We start from the raw sequence: 24,911 nt of genomic DNA on the forward strand, positions 1-24,911 counted from the left end.
GATGGAATGGTGACGGGAAGAGCTGCCCGCGGGCGGGTGCTGGCACACGACGGCCAGAAGCTGCCGTGGGTCACCCACGGGCCGCAGCGGAGCTTTCACCCGTGCGGGACGGCTGGAAAACTCGGGATGAGCTCCAGCTCGGGCGGGATGAATGAGCCGGGGCTGGAGGCGCCCACGGCACAAAGCGGCGGCTCCTTTGTGCCTGCCTGGCTCGGGAGCTCTCGGCATCCGCCGCGGGCTGAAGTGGCTCTTGGGCTGTTTAAAGGTTGAGTGCTGCTGCTCCGAGTGACGGGAGGCAGATTCGGTTAAATAAACACGGCGGCTTAGAGAGAAATTGAAGGTGACGCGGAGAGCTGGAGCAGAATTTAATGTTGGCAGCCGCGCTCCAGCGCGGCTCTCCAGCCGCATCCCTCTGGAGCTGGCCGGGACACGCTCCCTGGGATGCTGGGGAGGGGGAATGGGGGGCTCGGAAGGGTGCCACAAACAGGGAACCCGCGGAGCCTCCCAAAAGCCGCTGTGTCCCTTCGTCACTGCGGTGCCCGGGTGAGAGCCTGGCAGTGTCCGGGTGCCACCCTCGCCCCCGAAACCTGGTGCTCGTCCTGGGCTTGTGTCCGTGGGGCCGCGAAGGTTTGGATTCACAGAGGGATTTTTTTGGGAGGGCTGGGCTGCGGTTTGCTGGGGAGGTGAAGCAGATCTCCCTCCCGTTCCCTGCCCCGTCAGCACACGGGAAATCCCCTGGAGGCAGAGAGAGGAGAATCCCAAACGCTGGACCACAAGTTTCCCCTCCTTCCGCAGCCTTTGTCCCAGGGGAAAAAATCCCACTGGATTTTCCTGTGGGGAGAACTTTCCAACCCAAATATCCGACGGTGTTGAAGCAGAATTGTTTCTCTGCCCCGAGGATGCTCCTGCTACAGCCCCCTCCGTGCCGGTGGAATTCCATCCTGGAATCCTCCAGAGCAGGGATAATTCAGGGAATGGCTGAGGGAGCCTGGTCTCGTTCCTTAAGTGCCATCAATTCCCAGGCTGAGGAAGTGTGGGCAGAGATCTCGGCACCTCAGGTGCCTTTGGCAAAAAACCCCAGAGTTTTGGTCAGTACCAGATTCCGCAAACAACTGCAGTGCAGAGCAAAGGAATTTTGGTTACTTTTTTTGTTTTTTCAATCCAAAGCTCATGGAACATTCCCAGCTGGCGTGTGCTGCTCCTCAGAGCAAAGCTCGGGGCTCTGCTGCTCCCTGCCTTGTGCCAGGGTCTGCACTGATGGATTTTGTGTTTTCCAAGCCTCGGGAATTCTGGCGTGCAGGGAAGGAGGGACACGCAGGACTCCCTGTTTCGGGAGGGGTGGAGCTGGGGAATTTCTCAGTGCCTCGGCAACAGTGCCACTAAAAATCCCATGGAAGGGAAAGGTTGGAAGAGGCTCGGAGCAACCTGGGACAGCGGCATCGTCCCTGCCCATGCCAGGGGGCTGGAATGAGGTGAGCTTCACGCTCCTTTCCAACCCAAACCCTTCTGGCATTCCATGACAACGAGAGGTTTTGGCGCACGGAGAGGAGGCCGGGGCTGGAAATGCTCTGGGAACGCGGCAGCAGAGGATGGGTGGGACAAGGAGCGCCAAGGAGGGGGATGGACGGAAGGAAAGGGGCAGGAAAAGGGACGGGGGGCTGCGGGATAACCGCACCGCAGCGGGGGTGCTGGCACAGCTCCTCTGTCACCCGTGGCGCGGTGTGACACAGCGGGGACAGCGCGGCTCGGCGCTGCTGCCACCGCCCCCGGTGACAGCGGTGGCACCCGGGGGTCCCCGCAGGAGGAGCGGGGCCCGGCGGGGAGGCAGCCGGGTCCCCGTGTCCCCTCGGCGTGGCACGGGCTCAGCTGGCGGCGGGGCCGCGGATGTCGCGATCTGCGCTGACACCGTGTGGCCGCTCCCCGCATCTCGCCCCGGCGCCCGGCAAGGCGGATTTCGGCCCAAACAGCCCCGAAATGTCCCCAAAGCCACCTCCCAGCCCAGGGAAGTGTCACCCAGCGGAGGCAGGAGCTCCTCTTGCCCCGCTCCCCTGCCGGCCTGGTGCCTGGATCCCTGCATCCCTCAAAACGGGCTGGATTTGTGCACTTTTAGTGCTTCCAAATGAGCTGGATTTGGGATTTTTGGTGTGGTTTAAAACGAAGTGAGGCCCATTTAGACGAACTATCCAAAGGGGTTTTTACTGCGGGATTAGTGAGGCCCTGGCACGGGGTGCCCAGAGGAGCTGTGGCTGCCCCTGGATCCCTGGAAGTGTCCAAGGCCAGGCCGGAGCCACCTGGGACAGTGGAAGGTGTCCCTGCCCACGGCAGGGGGAGCGAGACGAGCTTTAGGGTCCCTTCCATCCCAAACCATCCAGAGATTTCCCAGAAAGGCCCGCCTGGCCCGGGTCTCGTTGCTCCAGGATGTTTTTAATCCCCCTGCTCCCGCCAGGCAGCTGATTTGGGGAGGACAAGGACCTTTTATCTGCCCTCTCGGCAGGCACGAGGCCCTGGGGAGGAACCATGCCCGATGCACTCAGCCCCTCTTGGGAAAAGCCCTTTCTCCTCAGCCTTTTCCAGCCACAAGGATTTGGCAGGGAAGAGCCCGGCTCTGCCCATCAGGGGGCAAAGCTGTGGATTTTGGGATGGGGCTGGGGGCTGGACACAGGCAGGGGGGGCTTGCTGAGTGGAAAATGAGCTTATTCTGCATTTCTGCAGCACAACCCCACGGGTAAAGGCAGGGAGAGGAGATTCTTACCCAGCGCTCCCGAGCGGGGCAGAATTTTAGGATAGATGTCCCCTCAGCACGCCAGGAGCCCCGAGGGCGCCGGCCGTGCCCGTCCCCTGCGGAGCAGAGCCGAAGGAAGACTTGTAGCTCAGGAAGGAGCCCCGACAATGGACAATGGAGCCGTTTGAGGGACAACAAACAACTTTCTGCCCCGTGAGTTTGTCCCGTCGCAGTCACGGGGTGAGCGCAGGGCATGAATGGGGGCTGTGCTGCCGCTTCAGATGCTCGGGTGGCAATGTTTTGTCACAGGATCAGGGCCAGAGAAAGAGCGGGGACAAAAGGAGCACACTCGCTGTCCAGAAAAAAAAAAAAAAAAAAAAAAAAAAAAAAAAAAAAAAGAGAAAGAGAGAGAGAGAGAGAAAGGGCTTAAAAATAAGGGAAAATATAAAATATGAATTTTCCAGTGGAGAAAGGGACTGAACTTCTCCCAGGGAGTCTGGTTTGGAGCTGGAGAACTGGGGAAGCTCATTTAGCAGGGAATTCAGGGTTCCAGAGTGATGTGGTGGGTTTGGGAAGCTGAAATCTGTGCCCTGGGGATTGGAGGTGTCTGTATCCCTGTATCCAGGGCCCCTCTGGATCAGGAGCCTTTGGCTGGAACAAATCCCATGGAGAAAGGCTGAAAGGGCAGAAAGTTTGGGATGCAAGAGTTGTGGGATCTCGCGTTCCCGCTCTGTGCTCTGCCTCCAGCCCAGCTGGGATTCGGTAGCAGGAGCTGTAACGAGGTGACAGACAGACAGATCCTGCTGGAAACAGGGAAAACGAGGCAAAGATTCCTTCCTGGCAGATTCCAGGCCTGGCTGCCAGATGGAGCAGGGCCGTGCTCTCCCTGGAAGCACAGCAGGGCTCTTGGGTGAGAGGTGCTGGGGCTCCCGGGCTCTGCCCTGCTGCATTCCCTGGGAATGAGCTGCGAGAATTGGAGAGCCCACAGGAAAGTTTGGGGTTTGGTTTTTTCCTGCAGTCTGGGAAGTTAAAAATAGAAATAATGCCAGAGGAATAAATATAAACACCCAATCAGCCAAACCAAAATTGAGCCCGGGCAGCACTGGGAAGGGAGAGGGGGGAAATGTGCTGGGTTAGGATGTGCTGCTGGCTCTGCTTCCTGTGGCATTTGGCTTTTCCAGGATTCCAGCCCAGTTTTGGGTGTTGTAGGCCTGGGTTTGATCCCACAAACAACTGCTTTTATCCAAGGGAATCAGCAATGGGAAAGCCTTTGATGTTCCTGAGCCCCAGCACGCACTTCCTGCCTTTTGGGGTCTGGGATCATGCCACTGCCATGGCATTGTCCTGGATGCCAGTGGGATAATCCAGGGACGCTCCACCACGCCGCCAGCCCTGGAGCTGCTTCTCCCGCAGCTGCTGGGGCGAGGTTAATGAGCGCAATTAGCGGCGAGCGCTCTAATTGCAGCCGCTTAGGGGGAGACTGCGCCACCAGCGGCTGCGTCCGGCGCTCGGGTGTCCCTTCATTAGCAGGAATCGAGCTGTAATTAGGCAGTGCCAGGACACCTCAGGGATGCAGCATTCCAGGCAGATCCTGCCATTCCCTCTCCGCCCGAGTGAGGCGGAGTTTGGGGCGGATGGTGGAATTTTGAGCTAAAAATGGGCGGATTTTGGTGGGAATTGCTTTCTAAGGAAGGTTTGTGGGCACCCACAGCAAACAAAGCCTTGGCATCAATCGGGAGCAGCAATTCCCGCTGGGATTTTGGAGTGCAGCTGTGTTCCAGTTGGAATTAGTGCCCGCCTCGTCCTGGCAGTGCAGCTGTCCTGGGCGATCCCAAGATGAGCCCCAGAGCTCCACCCCCGCTCTGGGTGACACCATCCATTCAGGTTTATCTCCCCCATGGATCTGAAGCTCTTCCCGATCCGTATCAAAGCTCTTCCCTTGCTTTCCACATGAATAATGAATGCTGGTGCAGCTTCCCATAAATCATCGGCGTTCCGGGTGCCACGGCTGCTGGGAGTGCAGACATCTGCATTTCAGGCCGTGGAAAATGTGGAAAATTATCTTTTCCCTTCTTCCTGGTGGGATCACGGCTTGCTGCTCCCGAGGGAAGGGTGACTCCAATCCCATCCTTGTGGTTTTTGCTCTTCCTTTGGTCATCCTCGGCTTCCTTTGCTTTTTGGTCTTCCTGTGGAGAATGTGGGCTCCTGGCTTTTCCACGTTGCTGGAACACATCCTGGTGCTGCTCTGGGAGCTTTTCCATGCCCGGCTGTTGCCCAAGGTGCTCCTGGAAAGGCCTTGGGAGCTGGGGAGCTCCTCAATCCCCAAAGGCATTCAGGGATTTGGGGCAGGTCGAGGCTGGGTGGTTCCTGGGCTGGGCAGGAGTTGGTGGATGCCCAAGCCACACTTCCCTCCTTCCTTGTGGATCCATCCTTTGCCCTGGGGAGCAGCTGATCCCTCCTGCCAGCCAGGGCACACCCACCACACCCCGATCTGCCTCAGAGGAGAGATTTTCCAAGGAGAAGCCGCAGCATTCCCTTCCCAATCCATCCTCTGGGGCCTACAGAGCGTGGTTTTCCTTTCCCCACCTGGCCACATGCACACAGATTTGGGGGATTCTCCCTCTTTCCCCCTTCACCTTGGCTCGTCTTTTATCAGAAACCGTTTGGAAACTTTTTTTTTTTTTTTGAATCCACGGGCTTTTATTGCGGCTCTGGCTGCGTGCTGAGGAGCCCGTTCTGAAGTGTTCTCGAGGCTCTCATTGTCCCTTATCTCGGGATTGTATCTGGCTGCAATTCATCCGCAGTCATGCTTCAGAGGCGAGCATCTCTCATATGAGGCCCCTTTCATCACGCGGTGACAACTCTTGAATACATCATTATTCAGCGGCGGGGTTGGGAATTATAATCATTAGGCAATTTTTCCACCCCTAATCTGATTTTATAAACTGTTTCTTTTCATTATCTTCGGGCGGCAAACAGTAAATGCATCTGTCTGCCGAGATCCTCCCGATAGCAGTAATAGAAAAACCCAGCCAGGACATCTCGGAGAGGAGGGAGCAGCCCTGCACTCGCACATTCACAGGTTATTTAGGCTGGAATTCGTCTGGCTCAGATTCCCAGAGCTCGGCTCAGCACCGCTGCCGCCCCTCAGGTGAATTTTGGGCCATTCGTACCATTAAAAATGGGGAAAAAAAGGATTGGGAAGGAGGAGATGTGCTCCCACATGCCATGGCTGTGTTTCCAAGCAGTTTTTTGGGAATGAGTGTCCCCTTTCACCTCACAGCCAGGTAAGGGAGATGCCACCTGTATAATGTGGGATCCCCTGCAGAGATGATGTTTCCTATATAAAAACTTGGGGTTATTTTCCCTTTATAATGACGGAAAATCAAATCTCCATGGTTCTTTTCCCCTCAGAAACTTGGGAGAGGCAGCCAGGCTGCTGGGATGGAACTGGACAAAGCCAACGTGCTGCTTCATTAACTCCCTGCTCCAGGAATGTGTGGGACCACGATGCCCAAGATCCACCAGGATTTCAGCCCTCACTGCCCATTTTTGGGTTGGCACAGGTCACTAAACCCAGACGTGGCTGGGTTTGTGGCAGGGACATCGGGATGAGGCTTCCCAAGTGTGACCTTTTCACCTTTTTTTTAAAAAAAATCCCGAATTTGCTCAGAACAGGGCAGGGTAGGGCTCGGTGCTGTCCCTGGGATTTGGCAGAGCCTTTCCTGCCCACCCAGGGACGAGGAGAACTCCAGAGATCCCAGCCCCATCCCTGTGCCCTCCTGCTCTGCTGTGGCTGTGTCTGCACCTATCCCACCCCACCTTCCAGAGGTGACAGGAGCGACGGGAATCTTGGAAAGCAGGGTTTGGATTCCCAGGCTGCTTTTTAATCCTAGAAGTCGGATTAGGATTAAACAAGGAGCTGTGCCCACCCTCTCCTCCTTTGCCAGGAGGGGAAGCACCCCCAGCTCTTCCAGCTGCCATGGAAGGGAGGGAATGCTGGAAACTTGAGTGCAATCCCCATTTTCTTCTCCCTTTCCCGAAAAAGCCGAGCCGTGGCAGCCTGGGAGGAGGGAGGAGGGAAGGAGCGGGGTTTGATGTCTCATCCAGCTCGGCCGCTGCCAGCCCGCAGTGGCAGGAACCAATAAAACCCTGCTGATCCAAAGCTTAGCCCATGGAGCCGCCAAGCCCGGGGCAGATGGCAAACAGATAACCGGGACACTCCAATTTCCCCCGGTTTGTTCGGGACGACACAGGCGGATAAAGCAGCGCAGGGCAAATACCCGATATTGATTCCAACACGGGGAATAAATCCCGCTCCTTTGGAAGGGCCGAGCTGGGAGCTCGCGGGTGTCACGGCCCCATCAGGCTCCTTCCCGGCGCCGGGAATGCCATCGGAAGATGGAGATTGCCATCTCCCGGCGCGGGGAGATGCTGCAGCGCTGCTGGGAGCGGCCCGGCCGGGCTCCCATCCCACGGGAGCAGCCGCGTTCCACCCTCCGTGCCCTGGGAAGCCCCATCCCATGGGAGCAGCCGCGTTCCGCTCTCCGTGCCCTGGGAAGCCCCAGACCCCTCTCCCGTTTTTTTTCCCCTTCGCCAGGTGCGGTCCTGGAGGATGCTGTGCAGGGAGAGGGAGGAGATCGTGCCGGGAGGGGACGCAGATTCCATGGAATGGAGCCCCGGGAAGGTCTTGGAGCGGGAGCATCCCCCAGGGCACAGCGGGATAGGGCTGCTCCTCATGGGATGGGGATTTGGGAATTTGGGAATTTAGAGTCACATCCCCCAGGGCACAGTGGGATGAAGCTGCTCCTCATGGGATGGGGATTTAGGAATTTCGGAATTTAGGACCCGGGAGAGTCACATCTCCCAGGGCACAGCAGGGTGAGGCTGCTCCTCATGGAATGGGGATTTTGGAATTTGGGAATCGAGGACCTGGAAGAGTCATGTCTCCCAGGGCACAGAGGGATGAGGCTGCTCCTCGTAGGATGGAGATTTTGGAATTTGGGACCTGGGAGAGTCACCTCCTCCAGGGCACAGCAGGATGAAGCTGCTTCTCTTGGGATGGGGATTTGGGAATTTAGGAATCGAGGACCTGGGAGAGTCACGTCCCCCAGGGCATGGAAGGATGGGGCTGCTCCTCATGGGATGGGGATTTGGGAATTTGGAACCTGGGAGAATCATGTTCCACAGGGCACAGAGGGATGGGGCTGCTCCTCATGGGATGGGGATTTGGGGATTTGGGGGTTTGGGATCTGGGGCAGTCCCTGAGCTGCTGGAAAAGGCTCTGGCTGCCCCTGGCTCCACAATGACCGTCCCCATGGCTGTCCCTGTCCCTCTCCCTCCTCGGGGACATGGACGGGACAGAAGGGGACGTGTGTGGGGCAGAGCTGAGCGTCCAGGTGGATCCAGGAACTCCGACCTCTGGCTTTGGACACGGCTTTGGTCACGGATCCATCTCAGCTCAGCCAGGGTAAATATTTGACGAGTGGCACTTGTGTGTGCGTTGGCAGGGACAGGGGAGCACGGACGGGGATGTCCCCAGGGCTGGGACCTGGCACTTCCCACTGCTCTCAGTGCTTCCCGGGATTTGCCACGCTGGGATTTGGTCAGGAAGGCCAGGCTGGCTGAGGCCACGCTGCTCAGGGTCCCCGGGGTTCCTGCCTGGGGTTTTGGTGGAAAAGGGCACCCAAACGTGTCCTGAGGGTTGGAGCAGGGAATGGCTGGAGCAGGGAATGGCTGGGGCTGTCCCCTGGCTGTCCCCTCCAGAGGTTTTCCTGCTGGGAGGAGAGGATCCCTGGCCCCTGGCAGCTCTGGGAAGCGGCGCTAGAGGGAGCCTCCAGGCTGGCAGCACATTCCCGCCTCTTTTCCCGGCTTTTTCCTCTCTTTTTCCCCTCCAGGAGACTCCCCAGGCAAGGATTCTGACACCTGACCTGTTCCGGAGCTGTGCATGGAGGGGTGTGATGCTTCCCACTGGAGCCATCCAAAGGTTCTCCCCAAAACCCACCCAGCCCTGAGCTTCTTTTCCTCTCCAAAGCTATTTTAAAAGGAAAATTTACTTTCCTCTCTTATTTAAAAAATGTAAATCTTGTCTGAAAATGCACAGCTGGGGGGGGGGGGGGTAGTGCTGACAATCCATAAATATTTCTAATTTTTCCAGAGAAACTCTGTGAGCTTTATCTCCATTCCCAAATTCCAGATCTTCACATTTCCAGAAATGACGGCTGATAAGATAAAGGTGCCTCCTTCACCTCTGCTGGTCAGGTTTTTCCTTAAATCCAGTAACACTTAAAAAAACCCCAACAAACAAACCCTTTAAGGTAAAAATCTGCATATTGATATTTAATTTTTTTTTTTCAGAGACTTTTTCAGGGATGCTTTTAAAGTAATAAAAAACTTTCCCTGTTCATGCTCGAGGCCAGGTTGGACAGGGTCTGGAGCAGCCTGGGATGGTGGAAGGTCTCCTTGCTCATGGAACGGGATGAGCTTTAAAATCCTTTCCCACCCAAACAATTCTGGGCTTCTTAGTGGATTATTCTCCATGCGCTGCTAAATCCAAGAAGCATTTTGGGAACTCAAATGTATTTTATGGCAGCAACACCTTTATGGAGCTGCTCCACCTCTCCTGTCCCGTCTGAGGACCTTGGGCGCCCCATAGCCAGGAATTTGCACAGCCAGATCCCCTTCCAGACAGGGAATCGAGGAGGAATTTTCCATGGAAAGGCCGGGTTCCCACCCAGACACCTCTCCTGGCTGCGGCACTTCTGGCACAACCGGTTCCCCTCGGCGCGGAGATTGGGATCAAGCCTGAAGTTCAGGCGCTGTTGACAAAGATTCTGTCAACAAAAAGGTGTTGAAGGACGGGATATTTGTGGAAGAAGTCACCAAGAGGTGAAAGATATCCCCTTCAGGGGGCCTTTTCCTGCTCGGCAGGCCCCTGCTCGCCGGGGTTTTCCGGGAGAAGCCGGGGCAGGGATGTGGTGGCTCCATCTCCTGGGTCAGAGCAGCTTTGCCGACATCCACCCGGGATGGAGCAGAACCAGAGCCCTCAGGGAGCAGATCCATGCTGGAAAACAGCCTTGGAGGCTCTGTCAGGTGGTGTTTGGGGGTCAGATAGCCTAAATTAGGGATAGGGAATTGCAGCTCGGTGTGGAGATAGAACGGGCTGGTGGAAAGGGAGTTTCCTTGTGTTCTCTCCAGCTCCTTTTCCTTCCCCCCATTCCAAATTACCCTGGGATATTTGTTCACCCTCCTTGAGCTCATCATCCCTCTTTTGCAGCCTCTGGAAGGGCTGTGGGGAGCACCCACAGGCAGGACCCCGGCTGAGCCCTCTCCAGAGAAAATCCCTCAGGACGGAGGAATAAGCAGCTCTGGAGCCTTTTCCCATGTGCTGGTGGCTCCCTGTGGGAGCCCCCTCCTTGGGACAGGGACGCAGCTTGGGCTCACCCCCAGCCCTGTGTCCCACTGGGAAGAAATGAAGATTTTTGGGGTTGAGATTGGCCAGTGGGTGGTGAAGAGGGTGGGCATGGAGCAGCGGAGATCCAAAGGATGGATGGATGGATGGATGGATGGATGGATGGATGGATGGATGGATGGATGGATGGATGGATGGATGGATTCATGGATGGATGGATGGGTGTCCCCTGTCACTCTCACTCCCTTGGAAAAGTGCAGGAGCCACTCCAGCTCCTAAGGGAGATGGGAAGGAATCCCAGAGGATTTGGACCGCTGGGCTTTTTGAGGAAAATCAATCCTGCTCAGGTTCACTGGCGGCTTTGTTCATCCCAGGGGAAGGAATTTTCTGCAGGAGAGCAGATCCCGTGCGGGTCAGTGGCTCTGGGCTCCCTCTCCCCGCCGGCCCAGGGGCTGGCAGCAGGAAATGCGCTGGAGGTGTTTTCTCCCCGGCGCTGGAGCAGAGAGACCCGGGGGATTGTGTCTCCTGCCGAGATAAGGATCGGGCAGCCCGCTGCTCCCAGCCCAGCCCGCACCGGGATCAGGTAACCTGGCACAAACCCGGCTTTTCTCGGGCTCCTCCTTCCCCCAGGTGTCCGTGCAAGGCCTCCTTTAACTTCCTTTTTATCCCGTTTCCCCTCAGTTTTCTGAGCAAAGAAAAAGCAAAAAACCTTTTTTTTTTTTTTTTTTTTTGGCGGGGGGAGGGTGAGCACGGCCCCATGGAGCAGCATCCCCTCATCCCACAGCTCCTTCCAGGCTGAGCCACATTTCCCATTTCCCAATCCATCCTATCCCTCATCCCAGCATCCTGCTTCATCCCTGCAGCAGCCAGGCCTGGCCCTTTCCTGGTCTAAAGAGGGCAAAACCTTGTTAAAATCCCGAACCCTCCGGGCAGCCGGGAGGAGTCTCGGAGCTGCTGCCCGATGTCTGAGCATTCCCAGGGATTCACTGGCTGCAGTCCCACCGTGCTGCACGCAGCCGGCCCCTAATTGCATTGTTTCCGCTGATCCACGAGGAAATTATTTATGGGCACGGGGAGCCTGCCCGGCTTCCAGAGCCTTTCAACTTTATAGGAGTTTTCCATGGGCTGGGGTTGTTTTTTTGCAGGTTCGGGTTATTTTTACCCCCCAGTTAAAGGGGGTTGCTTTGCCTCCCTCAGGGGTTGAGTCTCTCCCTCTCTCCTGGTGGGGTGGGATGGGATGGGATGGGGTGGGATGGGGTGGGATGGGATGGGATGGGGTGGGATGGGGTGGGATGGGATGGGATGGGGTGGGATGGGATGGGGTGGGATGGGATTGGGATGGGATGGGATGGGGTGGGATGGGATTGGGATGGGATGGGATGGGGTGGGTGGCTGCAGAGGGACCAGCTTTGGCCTCAGCTCGTTTCTCCCCGCTCCCTGCAGATCCTGTTTGTCCTTTGCTCCCCCGGCTCTGTGTCCCAGCCCTGGCACTGCTGATGGATTCCCAGCCCCCCACCCAAGCACATCCATCCCCAAAGCAAACAATCCCCCCTGAATGGTGCTGGAAAGGCACATCCCAACCCTAAACATCCGTTACCTGGGAATATGAACTGCTGGAGGAGCTCCATTTCCTCTGGCTCCTTTTCAATGGGTACCTGATACCCACAGAGCTTCCACACTGGGAAATTTGCTCCAAGATGTTGAATTTCCTGGGATAAACCCCACCAACAGCAGCTTCTCCATCAGGGCAGTCTCTCCAGGCCGGGCTCTGCTCCCCTGTAGGATGCTCCTGCCCCCCAAACCCATTTCCAGGCCACGGGAATGGCTGGATACTTTTGGGAGGAGGGATCCCGGCCTCATCCCGGTCGTGTCCTGCCTGGAAGTTGTTTTCCATGCTCCCACTTCGGTGGGTTCAGGCACACACAGGGTTTTTTGGGAAGGGAGCAGCCTGTGTGGCAGGAATAAACCATGTGAGGTTGCTTTAAGCGCCCCTTGGAGCGGGGCCAGGAGCCCAGGCAAGGAAACGCTGGGAGCTTGTTTTAATTTAGTGGTGTTGAAGTGTTCGGCTGCAATTAAGCAGCTGAAAATTAAACAGAACCAGTCATTAGGGCTGGTGGGACAAGCCCAGCAGACCAGAGGATATAAATTATTTCCAAAGGGGAACGCCAGAGCCAGGCTCGGGATGGGGATGGTTCTCTGTGGCTGTTATCTCTTGGTTTCCATCAGAGGAATTTCATCCCGAGGAAATGAATCCCTGCAGGTGCTGGACCTTGGAGCAGGTAAGGAGAGGGAAAAGCAGCTCATGGCAGAGGGTTTCCTGTGCTCTCCCAGTGCCCCCATCCCAGGCAATTCCCTCGTCTCCCTGCCTGAGCTGGGTTTTGAGCTCCCAGCATTATTCCCTGATGTTGATGCTCCTTTCCCCCGGATCCTGCTCCCTGTGGAAGGATCTGGAGCCATCAGGCTCCTGTGGCACCAGCATTGGATCACTCCCAAATGTGTTTTGGGGGCAATGACCTGATCCAGGCCATGTCCTGGGGGAATTTCTTCTCTACCTGGGCTGCTTTGGAGGAAGGATTTGGAGCAGGAGTTGATGCCTTGATGGAGCGAAGGTGGAGAGGGGCACGAGCAGGAATTTGGGCTGGAAATCCCTCACCTCCCGTGGGGAAAGCACAGCTGAGAGGGGAAGGATGGGGCACAATCTCCAAAAACTGCTGGCTGGGCATATCCATGGTGTTTATCCAGACAATTCTGGGATATCAGAGCTCCCAGACAACGCAGAAGGACAACCTGGATCCCTAAAACTTCCAGCATCCTGCAGGGTTCTTTGACAAGCCCAGCGCCAGGTAAACCCAGAAATGCTCTTTTAAATCCCTCGCCTTTCAGCAGAAGCAAGACTTAAGCCTGGCTTTAAAGTCAAACCCGGGTTTTAAGTGCATTCCTGGGACCTGTTGGCGGGAGTGGGAAGCGCCTCCCTTGGCTTCAGCGCGATTTCCCCGGCCTGAAATGGAGTCCAGATCTCTGAGAACAAATCCCCCCAGCTCTGGAGCTGCGGAACCACGCGGAGCCCCGGGAATGCTCGTTCCCAGAAAAGGATCCAGCTCATTCATCTGCCCGCGTCATGTGTGTTAAATTCTGCTGACATCTCCCAGAATCCCGGGGAATAAATGGAAACCAGTGCCCGGAGAGCGCCCGGCTGGCGATGCCACGGGATGAGTGGCAGCAGCATTGTTTGTGTGCAGCCTTTCCAAAGGGAGCTCCCGTTTCCCTCTTGCCAGGACAAGATGTGAAATTTCATTCCCATTTTATCCCAATTACTGGCCTAGAATTTTGGCACAGAGCACTTCCGGTAGCACACAATAACTCCAAAATCCCGGGTGCTTTCCCTGTGGGAGCAGTGTTGGATTTAGGGGAGGGAATTCCACTGCAATCCCAGTCCATGCTCCCCATCCCGGATATTCCCATTCCAAGGCTCCATCCCACCCCTGCTGTTCCAGAAGAGCAGCACAATTCACTTTACCAAAAAACCATTTGAGCTTTTCTCGAATGAAATGAAACTTTCCCAGCCACTTTCTCTTAAACTGGGAAAAAAAGAATAAAACAACAACCAAACAAGTCCAAAACCCCAAATCTTTCTCAGCTCAAAAATATTTCTACTCAACCCCACACACCTGAAAAACAAAAACCCAAAAAACAAAACAAAAAAAAAAAAACCCCAAAAACCCCACCAAAACCAAACAAACTTAACCCCCCCCCCCAAAAAAAAAAAAAAACCCAAAAAAAACCCACTGAAAAATCCCATTTTGCTCCAAAGAGTTGTTTTTACTCCTGGAGAAATTAGTGACAACAATTTATAAAGCCATAAATAATTATTTTCTGGTTTATTTAGATGGTCTCCTGCAGATTCAGGGAGGCAGAGCAGTGAGGGAATGTTCTTTTTTATCCCCCTCATCTTTAATTTTAAAGGCCATGTGCAAGGAGGAGCTGTCAGGCAGGGATGGGAAGCAGAGGGAGAGGGACTTTTGGGATTAAGGAATTGGCTGGAGCGGACAAGGCAGCTCTTCACGGCTTTAAATCCCATTTTATATCCCCCATTCCCACACAGGGAGACATAAACAGAGTTTTGCTGTGATTATTCGGGGCCTTTATGGTGGTTGTAATGTTCTGTGCTGCTCACCTCGCTCTGGCCCTGCATTTTCACACCGGGGAGAGTTTCTGCTGGGAAATGAGCCCTGAAAAGAGTTTACCTGCCTCCAAATGGCTCCGGGCCCCGGGGAAATCCTCTGGAGCTGCCCCAGGGAGCGCTGGCATGGCCAGAACGGCACCCTGGGCACAGCCCTGGCTCTGGGGTGTGGCACCAGCGGGAGGAGCTGCAGAGGGGACACTGGAAAATCCGGGACTAAAATTCAGTGTTTATATATTCAATACCATCACATTTAGCGCTGTTAAATTAATATTCAGCCCTATAAAATGTTGTTTAAATTCCACCTCCACCATCAAAGCCAAAGGACCTTGAGGAAAACCAACGGGTTTTTTTGTTGTTTTTTTGTTTTTTCCCCACTTTTCTGGCTGAGCAGCCCAGCAGGTTCAGAGCCATCCCTCGGGAAATCACTGGATTGCTTATCCCACTTTTCAGGCCACCCTCACGTACACCCCAGCCTCTTTCCCACAAGATGAGGGTGAGATTTCCTCTCAGGACGAGAAGCTCCTGCATTAAACGGTGCTGGGTGCATCCATGCCCTAAAACCTGACTCAAGCATTACCGAATCCTATGGGATCTGCTCCCAGCTCTTCCCGAGGAGGGGCAGATTCCCGGCTCTCCCCAGCTCTCCGGATGCCCCGGGTGCTGTTCCAGCCTCCCCGAGGTGCTTTTTCAGCAGCACAACCCAAAATTCCGCTCCTCGCCAAGCCCGCGGCCCTGCCGCTCCGTGGTGGCCGGGAGGAGGGATCCATCCCGCCAGGAAAACACCGGGAATGGCTTTAGCAGCCCCAGCACGTGTGGGGTTTGTTTGCAGAGCCGGGCCGGGGCTCGGCAGCTGATCCCGCCTGGATTTCCACCCGGCCAAGGCTCCCCCAGCCTGAAGCGGGACCTCATCCCGAGGGAAAATATTGGGAGGGAGTTTTGTTTCCCTTTCAGAGCGCTGGAGGAGCCAGGGAATATTCCCCAAGGAGAGGGACACCCACCTGGGCTCCGTGGTCTTGGGGGCTTTTCCAGCCTCAAGGATTTCATGATTCCAGGATTCCAGGAGGGCTCCCTGTGGGAAGGAGCTGCTCGCGTCCCACGGCACCTCCCGCCCCCACCACAGGCGGGTTCCCAGCAGGAATTTCCATGCCGGTTTTCCCGGGAATGGCGGGAGGGAGAGGAAGGAGCCCGGCTCTGTCCTTTCCCTCATTCCCTGCGGGATCCCGGCTCCCCGAGCCCTTTCCAGAGGCGGCGGCTGCTCCTGCCGGCCCCTCCTGGCAGGCGGCTCCCAGATGTGCCGAGCGGGATTTGCAGGGACCAACCTCCAATCCCCCCTCCCTCCAGCCCCGGACCCCGCCGTTAACCGGGATTCTTCCCAAAATACTCGGTGTTTTCCAGTATCAAGCCCTGGGAAGGAAAGGGGGCACCGGGCACATCCAGAGGGGTGGGATGCGGCTGGAGCTGCACGGACCCTCGCTCCACCCGGGCATGGAATGAGATTCCAAAGCCACTGAAACGGTCCCCGGGCAGAAAAGCAGGAGAAAATCCAGATAAAGAGAAAAGCAGGATGGATCCGTGCGATTTATTGAGGATTTTCAACGCTCCGCGTTGCCCTCGGATGGGCAAACTTTTCCATCAGGAATTTTTTTTTATTTAAAGGATCCGGGATCCCGCTCTGGTTTTCGCTTTTAGAATTTCCCATCAGAGAAAGCAGAGGGGTTTTTTAGGGGGAAAAAATAAAATCAAATGGAAAAACTCCCGGGGGGTTTGGTGTGGTTTTAATCCGGGTGGGTTTGAGGAGCCTCTGGCAGGGAGCGATTTTACGGAAGAAAATCGCTTTTGACAAATATTATTGTTAATTATCGAAGCTGTGGCCTTGACAGACCTGACAGAGATGCTCAGAGAGAAGCTCTTGAGAAGGATTTTATTTTGCTGAGCTCTCAAACCTTTTTCTTCAGCCACCACGAAGATTTTTTGGGATCCTCAAACTCCCTGCATTTGGGCAAAATGCTGGAGAAAAAAATCCCGTTGGAATTTTGTGACACGCAAAGCGCAGGCTGAGGCACCCAGCACTCACTGGGGGTTTTCAGAGTGTCTGATCCCACAGGATTTTCCAGTTTGGTTTGATCCCGATGGAAAGGGAGCTCCATAAACTCCTGTAAGAGCCCCAGCGTTCCTGAATCGGTGATCAATTAATAACAAATAATAAAATAATGTACATAGGATGGTAGTGTTAGATAACAACACAACAATAGAATGTATGATTATTATTGTAGAATAATTTAACAGCATTATTCTATTACAGTATAATATTAATTATATTATTTTATAGTAAATAGTCAGGAATAAATACTGATGAAAAACCCAGGACTCCCTACCTTTAACTATTCTAATCTCCAGCTGCTGCAGCAGAAGAACATCCTTGACATTGCTATCCAATATTCTTGATATTTCCATCCAGTATTCCTGATATATCTATTTAAAAATAAAAAAAAAATTAAAAATAGAAAATAAAAAAGCTTCCAGAGCTCCCTGTTCCTCTGGATTTTTATTCAGCAAAATTAATGACGTAAAATCGTGCCTGTCACCCGATGCTCAGCCCGGCATAAAAACACCCACAAAATTCCAGCTGCTTTGGCAAAACCAGGGAAAATTGGGTTTTTTAAAATATTTTTTTTTCACGCCGGATCGAGTTCAGGCCGGGAAAGAGGGGCTGGAGAAGGGAAAGAGGAGCCGGAGCAGATGGAAACCATCGCGACCAGGGCAGGGCAGGGAATGGCCAGGGGGGAGCAGATTTGGGGGTCCCGTGCTGCTCCTGGAGTTCCGCAGGGAGCTGGACAGGGAGCAAATTAATTGGGATTTTCCTGCCACATCTCACCTGAGCAGCCGCGCCTTTCATTTTCCTTCTTTTCCTCTCTTTCTTTTCCCAGTCCGTTCAATAATTTTCTGTTTTCCCTTATTTTTCCTTAGTTATTTTCCTTTATCCTAATTTTAAAAACTATTTCCATTTTGCTTTTATTTTCCCTTCCTTTTTTTTAATTTCCCCCATCATCTACCTCTCTTCCCTCCTTTTTTTTCCTTCTTCGTTTTCTTTTCATTTTGATTTCCCTCCATCTTCCACTTCGTTTCCTTTCTATTATTCCTTTCCCTCTTTTTTATTTTTTACATTTTCCCGTTTGCCCCAGCTCCCTTTCCATCCCCGCTGCATCCAGGCGCACATTCCAGCGGGGGCTAGATCCCGGTGATGTCCCCGGGAGCCCGGCAGGGTTCCGGGCACGCGGGTGGCGTGCGGGGAACCTTTTCCTGCCGGGATCTTTTCCTTGGAAATCCCCATCCCCAGGGAGCGAGGGATGCTCCAGCCCCGCAGCTCCTCCGCGCGCGGGCCGCGGGGGGAAAAAAACCCCAAAAACCCCAAAAACCCCAAAAACCCCAAAAACCCATCCCGGGGATGCGCAGGGCCGGCAGAGCCGCACCTGCCTTTCCCGGCCGCTTTTCCACCGCCGCTCCCCGGGGCGAGCCCGTGGCGGCGGGGCGGGCACCGGGGCCGGGAGCCCCCGCGGGACCCCCGCCCCTGGGCCGGGCCAGGCTCCCGGAGCATCGATCCTCTGCTTTTCCTTCTCCTCTCCCCGCTCGGATGCGGTGCCCCGCTGGATGTGGTGCCCCTCGCGGACACGGGGGTGACAGGCTCTGCTTCGCCCCCAGCCCCCCGCTTTACACCCCCCAAGGGGAGGCTTTTCCACCCGCTGCTTCCCCCCGAGCCCCCCCCCCACCTTCCAGTCTTTCCCGGGAAACACTCACGGTCTTCCCACCGAGCTCCCCGTGAGGGGGGATGAAAATCCCCGGGAATCCCGCTGCCGCTCGCCCCCACGGATTCGCTCCCGGGAGGGGTTTTTTGGGCCGAATCAGGCGGATTTCGCCCCCGGCGGGCTCCGTGTCTCCCGAAATCGCCTCTGTCCCGTGCTGTCCCGCAGCCCGGCCGTGTCCCCACCCGCGGCTGCCGGCGGGGCCGGGCGGGGCAGGTGCGTGTCCCTGTCGCGCGTGGGAACCCCGCGGGGAGGGACCGGGCCGCCCGCAGCTCGGGGGGCCGTGAGAGCCCCGCGGGGTCCCCGCCGTGCCCTCCCGCGGCTCGGGGCCGCTCGGGGGGGCTCGGCGGCGGGGCCCCGAGGGGGCGGGCGGAGGGGGCGGCTCCCCCGGCCCCGCCGGCCGCGGCCATTTAGGAGCGGGCGGGAGCCAATGGGCGGCGGCGCCGCCGCCGTGACGGCCGCGATTGACGCGATTCCCACGTCAAATTGATCCCGAGGAGCGGCGGGGGCTCCCCGCGAGCGGGGCTCGCTGCCGGCGCCGCCAGGACCCCCCGGCCCGGCCGCCCCCCGGGCTCGCTCTCTATGCCGCGGCTGCGCCCGCCCCGCGCCGGGCCATGGGTGAGTGCGGCCGGCCCCGGACGGGCTCCGGGACGGGCTCCTGGCCGAGCAGGGCACCGGGAAGGGGCAGGAGGCGGCTGGGGGTGCCGGGGTGCCGGGAGGGCTCCGGGCTGCTCCGTGCTCCCCGCGCTTCCCTTCGCTTTCGCTCCGCTGTCTGCCTGCGAGTTCTTCTCCCGTTCCCGTTCTTTTGCCTTCTCCCCTTTTGTCCCGCTCTGCTTTTTCTGTGTCCTTTTTTTCTCCCCTCGTCGTTTCTGACTTTTCTTTTCCTCTCATTCTTTCCCAGTCTTTCCTCCCCATTCTTTTTTTACTGTCACTTTTATCTCACTTTTTGGTCTGTATTTCTCCTTTCTCTCTTTCCCCTTACCTTGGGCTCTTCTCTCTCTCTTTTCCCTCTTCTCCTCTCATTCTCTTTTTGTTTTTCCTCCCTTTCCTTCCCCCCCTTCCTTTTTCCTTTTTCATTTTTTCCCCCTTCTTTTTTCCTTCAATTTTTCTTCCTTTTTCCCCCTTCTTTTTTCCCTTCAATTTTTCTTCCTTTTTTTCCCCCTTTCCTTTTCTTCCATTCCTTTTCCTTTCTTCCCTTTTTTGCTCCTTCCTGGCTTCCCCTTCCCCTTTCTCCCCGCTTTTCTCCCTTCTCCCCTTCCCGCTGCAGCGCCATCCCCATCCCGCCCCCGCTCGCCGCTCCGTGCCGTGCCGTGCCATCCCGCCCCGTGCCATGCCGTGCCATGCCGTGCCCTCCCGCCCCGCAGAGCACACCTACGGCGAGGTGAACCAGCTGGGCGGCGTCTTCGTGAACGGGCGCCCGCTGCCCAACGCCATCCGCCTGCGGATCGTGGAGCTGGCGCAGCTCGGCATCCGGCCCTGCGACATCAGCCGCCAGCTCCGCGTGTCGCACGGCTGCGTCAGCAAGATCCTGGCCCGCTACCACGAGACGGGCTCCATCCTGCCCGGGGCCATCGGCGGCAGCAAGCCGCGGGTCACCACGCCGGCCGTGGTCAAGCACATCCGCGACTACAAGCAGGGCGACCCCGGCATCTTCGCCTGGGAGATCCGCGACCGCCTGCTGGCCGACGGCGTGTGCGACAAGTACAACGTGCCCTCGGTCAGCTCCATCAGCCGCATCCTGCGCAACAAGATCGGCCCGCTGGCCCCCGCCGGGCCGCCCCCGGCCGCGCTGCCCTGCGCCCACATCTACCAGTACCCGTACCCCGGCGCCGCCGCCCCGCCGCCCGCCAAGGCCGGCCCGCACCCCGGGGGACACCTCGGGGCACCCCCGGTGGCGCTGCCCCGCTCCTGGCCCTCGGCGCACTCGGTCACCAACATCCTGGGCATCCGCACCTTCGTGGAGCAGGCGGGTGGGTACCGGCAATTCCGCTCCCCGCACCCCTCATCCTTTCATAGTTTTCTTTTTTTGGCCTATTTTTTGTCGGTTTAGCTTTTTTTTATTTCATTTTTTTATTATTTTTATTTTTTTTTTTTTGTCTCTTTGTGTTGCCGGTTTTTTGTTCTTTCCTTTCTGTTTTGTTTTGTTTTGTTTGTTGGTTTCGGGTTTTTTATTTGTTTCGGGGGTTTTGTTTGTTTCCTGCCTCTTGGCTCACTCGGCGATTTCTTTTTTGCTTCTTTCGGCTTTTTTTATTTGGTTCGTGCCTCTTTGCTCATTTCGTGCCTTTTTGCGTCTTTCCTGCTTTTTTATTAGTTTCAGCTTCTTAGTTTATTTCGAGTTTTTGTTGTTTCTTTCGGGTTTTTTTTTGCTGTTTGTTCCAATTTTTTTGTTTGTTTCGTATATTTTCCTTCCCCCCCCGCCCCCCATTTTCCCCTTTTTTCTCCCAAGGGCCTCCCCCCGCTCCACCAGCCCGTCGGGGCGGCGGGGCCAGATGCGGCCTCGGCTCAGCCACATCTTGAACTTTTTATGAAAAATGTGGAAAATATTTTCCTAGGGATGATAGATTGCCGACCGCAAATTCGGAGCCCTGAATTTCGCTCCGCAAAGGGGGATTTAAAAAAATAATAAAAAAATTGAATATATATATATATGTGAAAAGGAGGGAAAAAGAGGGAAAAACAAGAGGAGAGGAAAAATCAGGGAGGAAAGGGAAGAGAAGGCAACTCGGATCCTCCAGGATTCTTCCGAGGAATCTGGGAATTTTGGGGCTCCGGGAGCAGCGGCAGCGCCAAGGCCGAGCCCCGGCGGCTCCAAGGGGGGACAAGCGGGCCGTGGCAGGGGGTGGCGGGTCCTTTCATCCTTCCAAAGGCCCGAGTAAATCAACCGCATGCGTTTCCCCCCCGCGCAATCATTTATCCTTAAAATTCCGATGTCACTTCTCCAAATCCCCTTCGTCGGGAGAGAAATTGGAGCCCCTAAATTATCGGGGATTGGGAATTGGGAGAGGGAGGGGGGAGACGGCGAGCGGGTTTTGGGGGGGACACCACAGCCTCTCCCCGCCGTGCGATCCCAAATTTCGGGATGCTGGAGGGAACGCGGATTTTTGTGCCCCCAGTCCTTGGGTTTAGGCGTTTGGAAAAGCCGGAATTCCCTCTGTTTCACCCCAAAAGCTGCTCGGGCCTGGCCCGGGGGGCTCGGCGCTGACGTTTTGTTCCCCAGGGGCTCTGGCTGGCACCGAGGGGGCCGCGTACCCCCCAAAGATGGAGGAGTGGCCCGGCGTGAACAGGAGCGGCTTTCCCGGGCCGGGCCAGGCGGTCAACGGGCTGGACAAGGCTGCCCTGGACGGCGACATCAAATACCCGCAGGTGAGGGCTGGGGACACGAGGGGACACGAGGGGACACGAGGGGACACGAGGGGACAGGGGAGGACAAGGCGACATCAAATATCCGCAGGTGAGGGCTGGAGGCAGGAGGGGACACGAGGGGACCAGGCGACATCAAATACCCGCAGGTGAGGGCTGGGGGGACACGAGGGGACACGAGGGGACACGAGGGGACACGAGGGGACAGGGAAGCGCGGCACCAGTGGGGCTGGAATGGGGCAGGGGAGGACAAGGCGGGGAGAGCAGGGAGGGGCCAGCGAGGTGGGGAGGGAGGACAGGGAGCCCCGTCCGCCCCCGAGCGGGGTCCCCCCGCGGATTCTGAGCCCCTGTCCCCTTGTGTGCCCGTCCCTGTCCCCAGCCCGGCGCGGGGCTCTCCTCCATGGGCACATTCCTGCCGGCCTGCGCTTACCCCCCCTCCGGCCAGCCCGGCGTCTACGGCGGCTCCCCCGGCGCCTACATCGCCCCGGGCCCCCCCTGGCAGCCGCAGGGGACCCCCCTGGGCCACCACGGCCACGGCGTGACGGTGGCCGGCGGCGAGCTGGCCATGGCCTTCAAGCAGCCCGGCAGTGAAGGTGAGCGGGGACAGCGCGGGGACAGCGCGGGGACAGCGCGGGGACAGGGCCGGCGGGGACCCGCAGCCGCAGGGGGGGTCTGAGCGATCCCCCCCATTCCCGGGGATCCCCGCGTTGGGATTTCCCTGCTCGCTCGCCGGGAAGCGCCAGGGAATGGGGAGGGTCCCCGGGCTGCTCATCCCGCCGGGAATGTGGCGGACAGAGCGGGAGCCTCTCCCCTGGTCCCCCATTCCAAGCACCGGGAGCCTTCCTGCAAAAGCAGAAGCCTTGACAGGGAAGCAGTAATTCCCAGTAATTACCTGTTAATTAGGAACTGACAGCAATGATTGAACTGTTTGTTTAGAGTTATTAGTTATCATAATTAACTGTTAGTTTATTTAATTGGTTCCCGGGGTTATTAATGAATTATTTCCCTCCGAACGCTCCGCCGGGAATCCCACGGGAGCAATTTGAGGCCGTCCGAGGGGGCGTTGCTTTTATCTCCCGTTAATTATTTCGTCTCATTAACAGAGCTCGATTCTCTCGTTTTAAAAATCCCGATTTTTCCGCCCTGGCTATAAATTTCCCTTCGACATTTTTGTAATTTTCCCGACATTTTTGTAATTTTGCCGACATTTTTTACTTTCTATTAATATTTCTATTTACTTTCTATTTTTACTTTAATTAATTTACAATTAATTCCCTGTTTATTCGTCCTTTTTTGTGTTGTTTTCTCTGGGGTTTAAAAATTTTTTGGTTGTTTTCTCTGTGGGTTTTTTGTTTGTTTGTTTGTTTGATTGAGTTTTTTATTTGTTTGGTTTTTAATAATTTTACCGTTTCTAACCTGCTGCGAGTTGTAACCTCAGCTGTGCCGGGGAGGAGCGATTGAGAGAGAAAACAAATAACTCAAAAGGATTATTTAAAGATTAAAAAAAAAGAAAAAAATTTAAAGGAGAGAGAAAGGAAAGAGAGAGAAGGAAAAAAAAGGAACGAAAAAAAAATACAAAGACGGAAAGGAAAAAAAAAGTATATAAAACGACCACAGCACCTTTGCATATTTAATGTATTTTCGAGGTATTTGAAATTATTTGGAGCCTGAATTTTCTGATTTCCCAATTTTTTAAGCTGTTTTGTCCCCAGACTTTCTCTAAACCTTTGTAGGTTTTTTGATTTATTGGTGGGGTTTATTTGCGTGTGGTTTTTAAATTGATTTTTATTTTTCTCTTTAAATTTTATTTTAAATTTTCCCCATTTTTCCCTTTGGATCGGTTTTCTGGTTCTGCCACTTTTCTGGGACGAGGAAAATGTGGGATTATCCGACAAAAGAGCTGGAGGAGGAAGGGCAGGGTGGGCTGGGGGATACCTGTAGCGAGTGGGGAAAAATGGGAAAAGGCTGGAAAGAAGGAAGGAAAACCCAGCCAGGCAATTTCAGCCCTTTCCCAGTTTCTTGGATTTCCCCCGAAACCCCTCCAGCAGCCCCGGGATGAACATCCCGGTGCCTGAAGGCAGAATTCCCGAGGGCTGAGCTGCGGTGGGACGGAGCTCAGCAGGAATTTCATCACCTCTGGAATGGTGGCACGGCCCTGTCCCCTTCCCCTCCCCGGCACTGTTCCCTCCCAGGACTCCCCAGATTTTAGGAACTTTTAGGGATGTGCTCTGTGCGTGGCTGGGGCTGCTCGGGGCCCGCCACCAGCCTTGTCCCTGTCACTGGGGGTCACAATCGCTGCTGGGGGGACCCCGAGCGGCTCTGGAGGCGGATTTTGGGGCGTCCCCCCGCGCTCGGAGTCCCTCCATCCCCTGCCTCGTGTCCTTTTCCCTCTCCCCCTTCCTGCAGGGGTGGACCGAAAACCCCCCAGCCCCGTGGGGAAAGCTCCGGAGCCCCTGAGCGCCATCCACGGAATCTCCATCCCGACCTCCTCGTCCTAGAGCCGCCGAGCAGCTGCCCAGGGACTCCTGGAATCTTGGAATCAGCTCCTGCAGCCGGGGCTGAAGCCCGGAGCGGGGACAAGGGGACAGCCTGGGCGGTGACAGGTGACTTTCTGCCTCGGCAAATCCCCGGCAGGACATTCCCGGAGGGACGCGTATCCTCCGTCGGATCGGAAAGGGATGACGGAAGAGACTCAGTCTTCCTTCTTTATTTTATTTTATTTTATTTTATTGTATTTTCTCCCCCTTGCTTTCAGTTTTTCCTTCTCCTTCCCCACACTCCCGAGGACTGTTGGATGCCGTGGTTCCCTCCGTCCCCGGGCACTGCCGGGAGCATTCCCGGCTCTGTCCCAGCCCAGGGGAGCAATTCCCGGCTTCCCCAAGGAGCATCCGGGCTGGAGCCCTTTCTCCAGCCCCTTCCCAGTGCCTCTGGAAACGGACCAAAAGTGCCAGGACGTTTTATGGGATATTTCTATAATAAGGAACTTTAATAAAAAGTGACAACCGTGGGCACCCTGCCTCGGGGCGAGCACCATCCCTGCTCCAGAGCAGCTCTCCGGGAGCGGGAGCACTCGGTGGGATCCCTTGGAATCGCTCCCTGAGCTTCCTCCCGGGATTCTCCCGCATCCCGGCGCTCCGTGGCCTCCTCCCCGCCACATCACCTGGCCCCGGGGGCTGCCCACCCCCAGGGGACTGTCCCCGCGTCCCCGCCCTGCCGGGCAGCGGGCTGGGATGCGCTCGGGATGGGGTTTGGCATTCCCTGGCTCCTCCAGCCGCTGCCGCTGGCGTCGATCCCTTCATTGTGTGGGAAGGGGCAGGTCCTGCAGCGGGGCAGGGAGGGAATATCCTGGCAGGAGAAAACACGCCGGGATTTCTGCGGAGAGGGCGTCTCGGCGGGAGGGAGGGAGCCGGGAGATGCCAGCACAGCCCACCCCGG

General features: G+C 56.2%; 1 protein-coding gene across 1 annotated transcript; it reads left to right on the forward strand.

Moving 5' to 3' along the window:
* The first annotated feature begins 18,626 nt into the window (after window positions 1-18,626).
* Window positions 18,627-24,492, forward strand: PAX1 (paired box 1). Its single transcript, XM_064415869.1, has 5 exons — window positions 18,627-18,734; window positions 19,481-20,086; window positions 21,334-21,479; window positions 21,856-22,069; window positions 23,883-24,492. The coding sequence occupies exons 1-5, from the start codon at window positions 18,731-18,733 to the stop codon at window positions 23,972-23,974; spliced, it is 1,062 nt and encodes a 353-aa protein (XP_064271939.1). The 5' UTR covers window positions 18,627-18,730; the 3' UTR covers window positions 23,975-24,492.
* Window positions 24,493-24,911: the final 419 nt, after the last annotated feature.

Source organism: Passer domesticus, chromosome 3, assembly GCF_036417665.1.
Source record: "Passer domesticus isolate bPasDom1 chromosome 3, bPasDom1.hap1, whole genome shotgun sequence".
NCBI lineage: Eukaryota > Metazoa > Chordata > Aves > Passeriformes > Passeridae > Passer > Passer domesticus.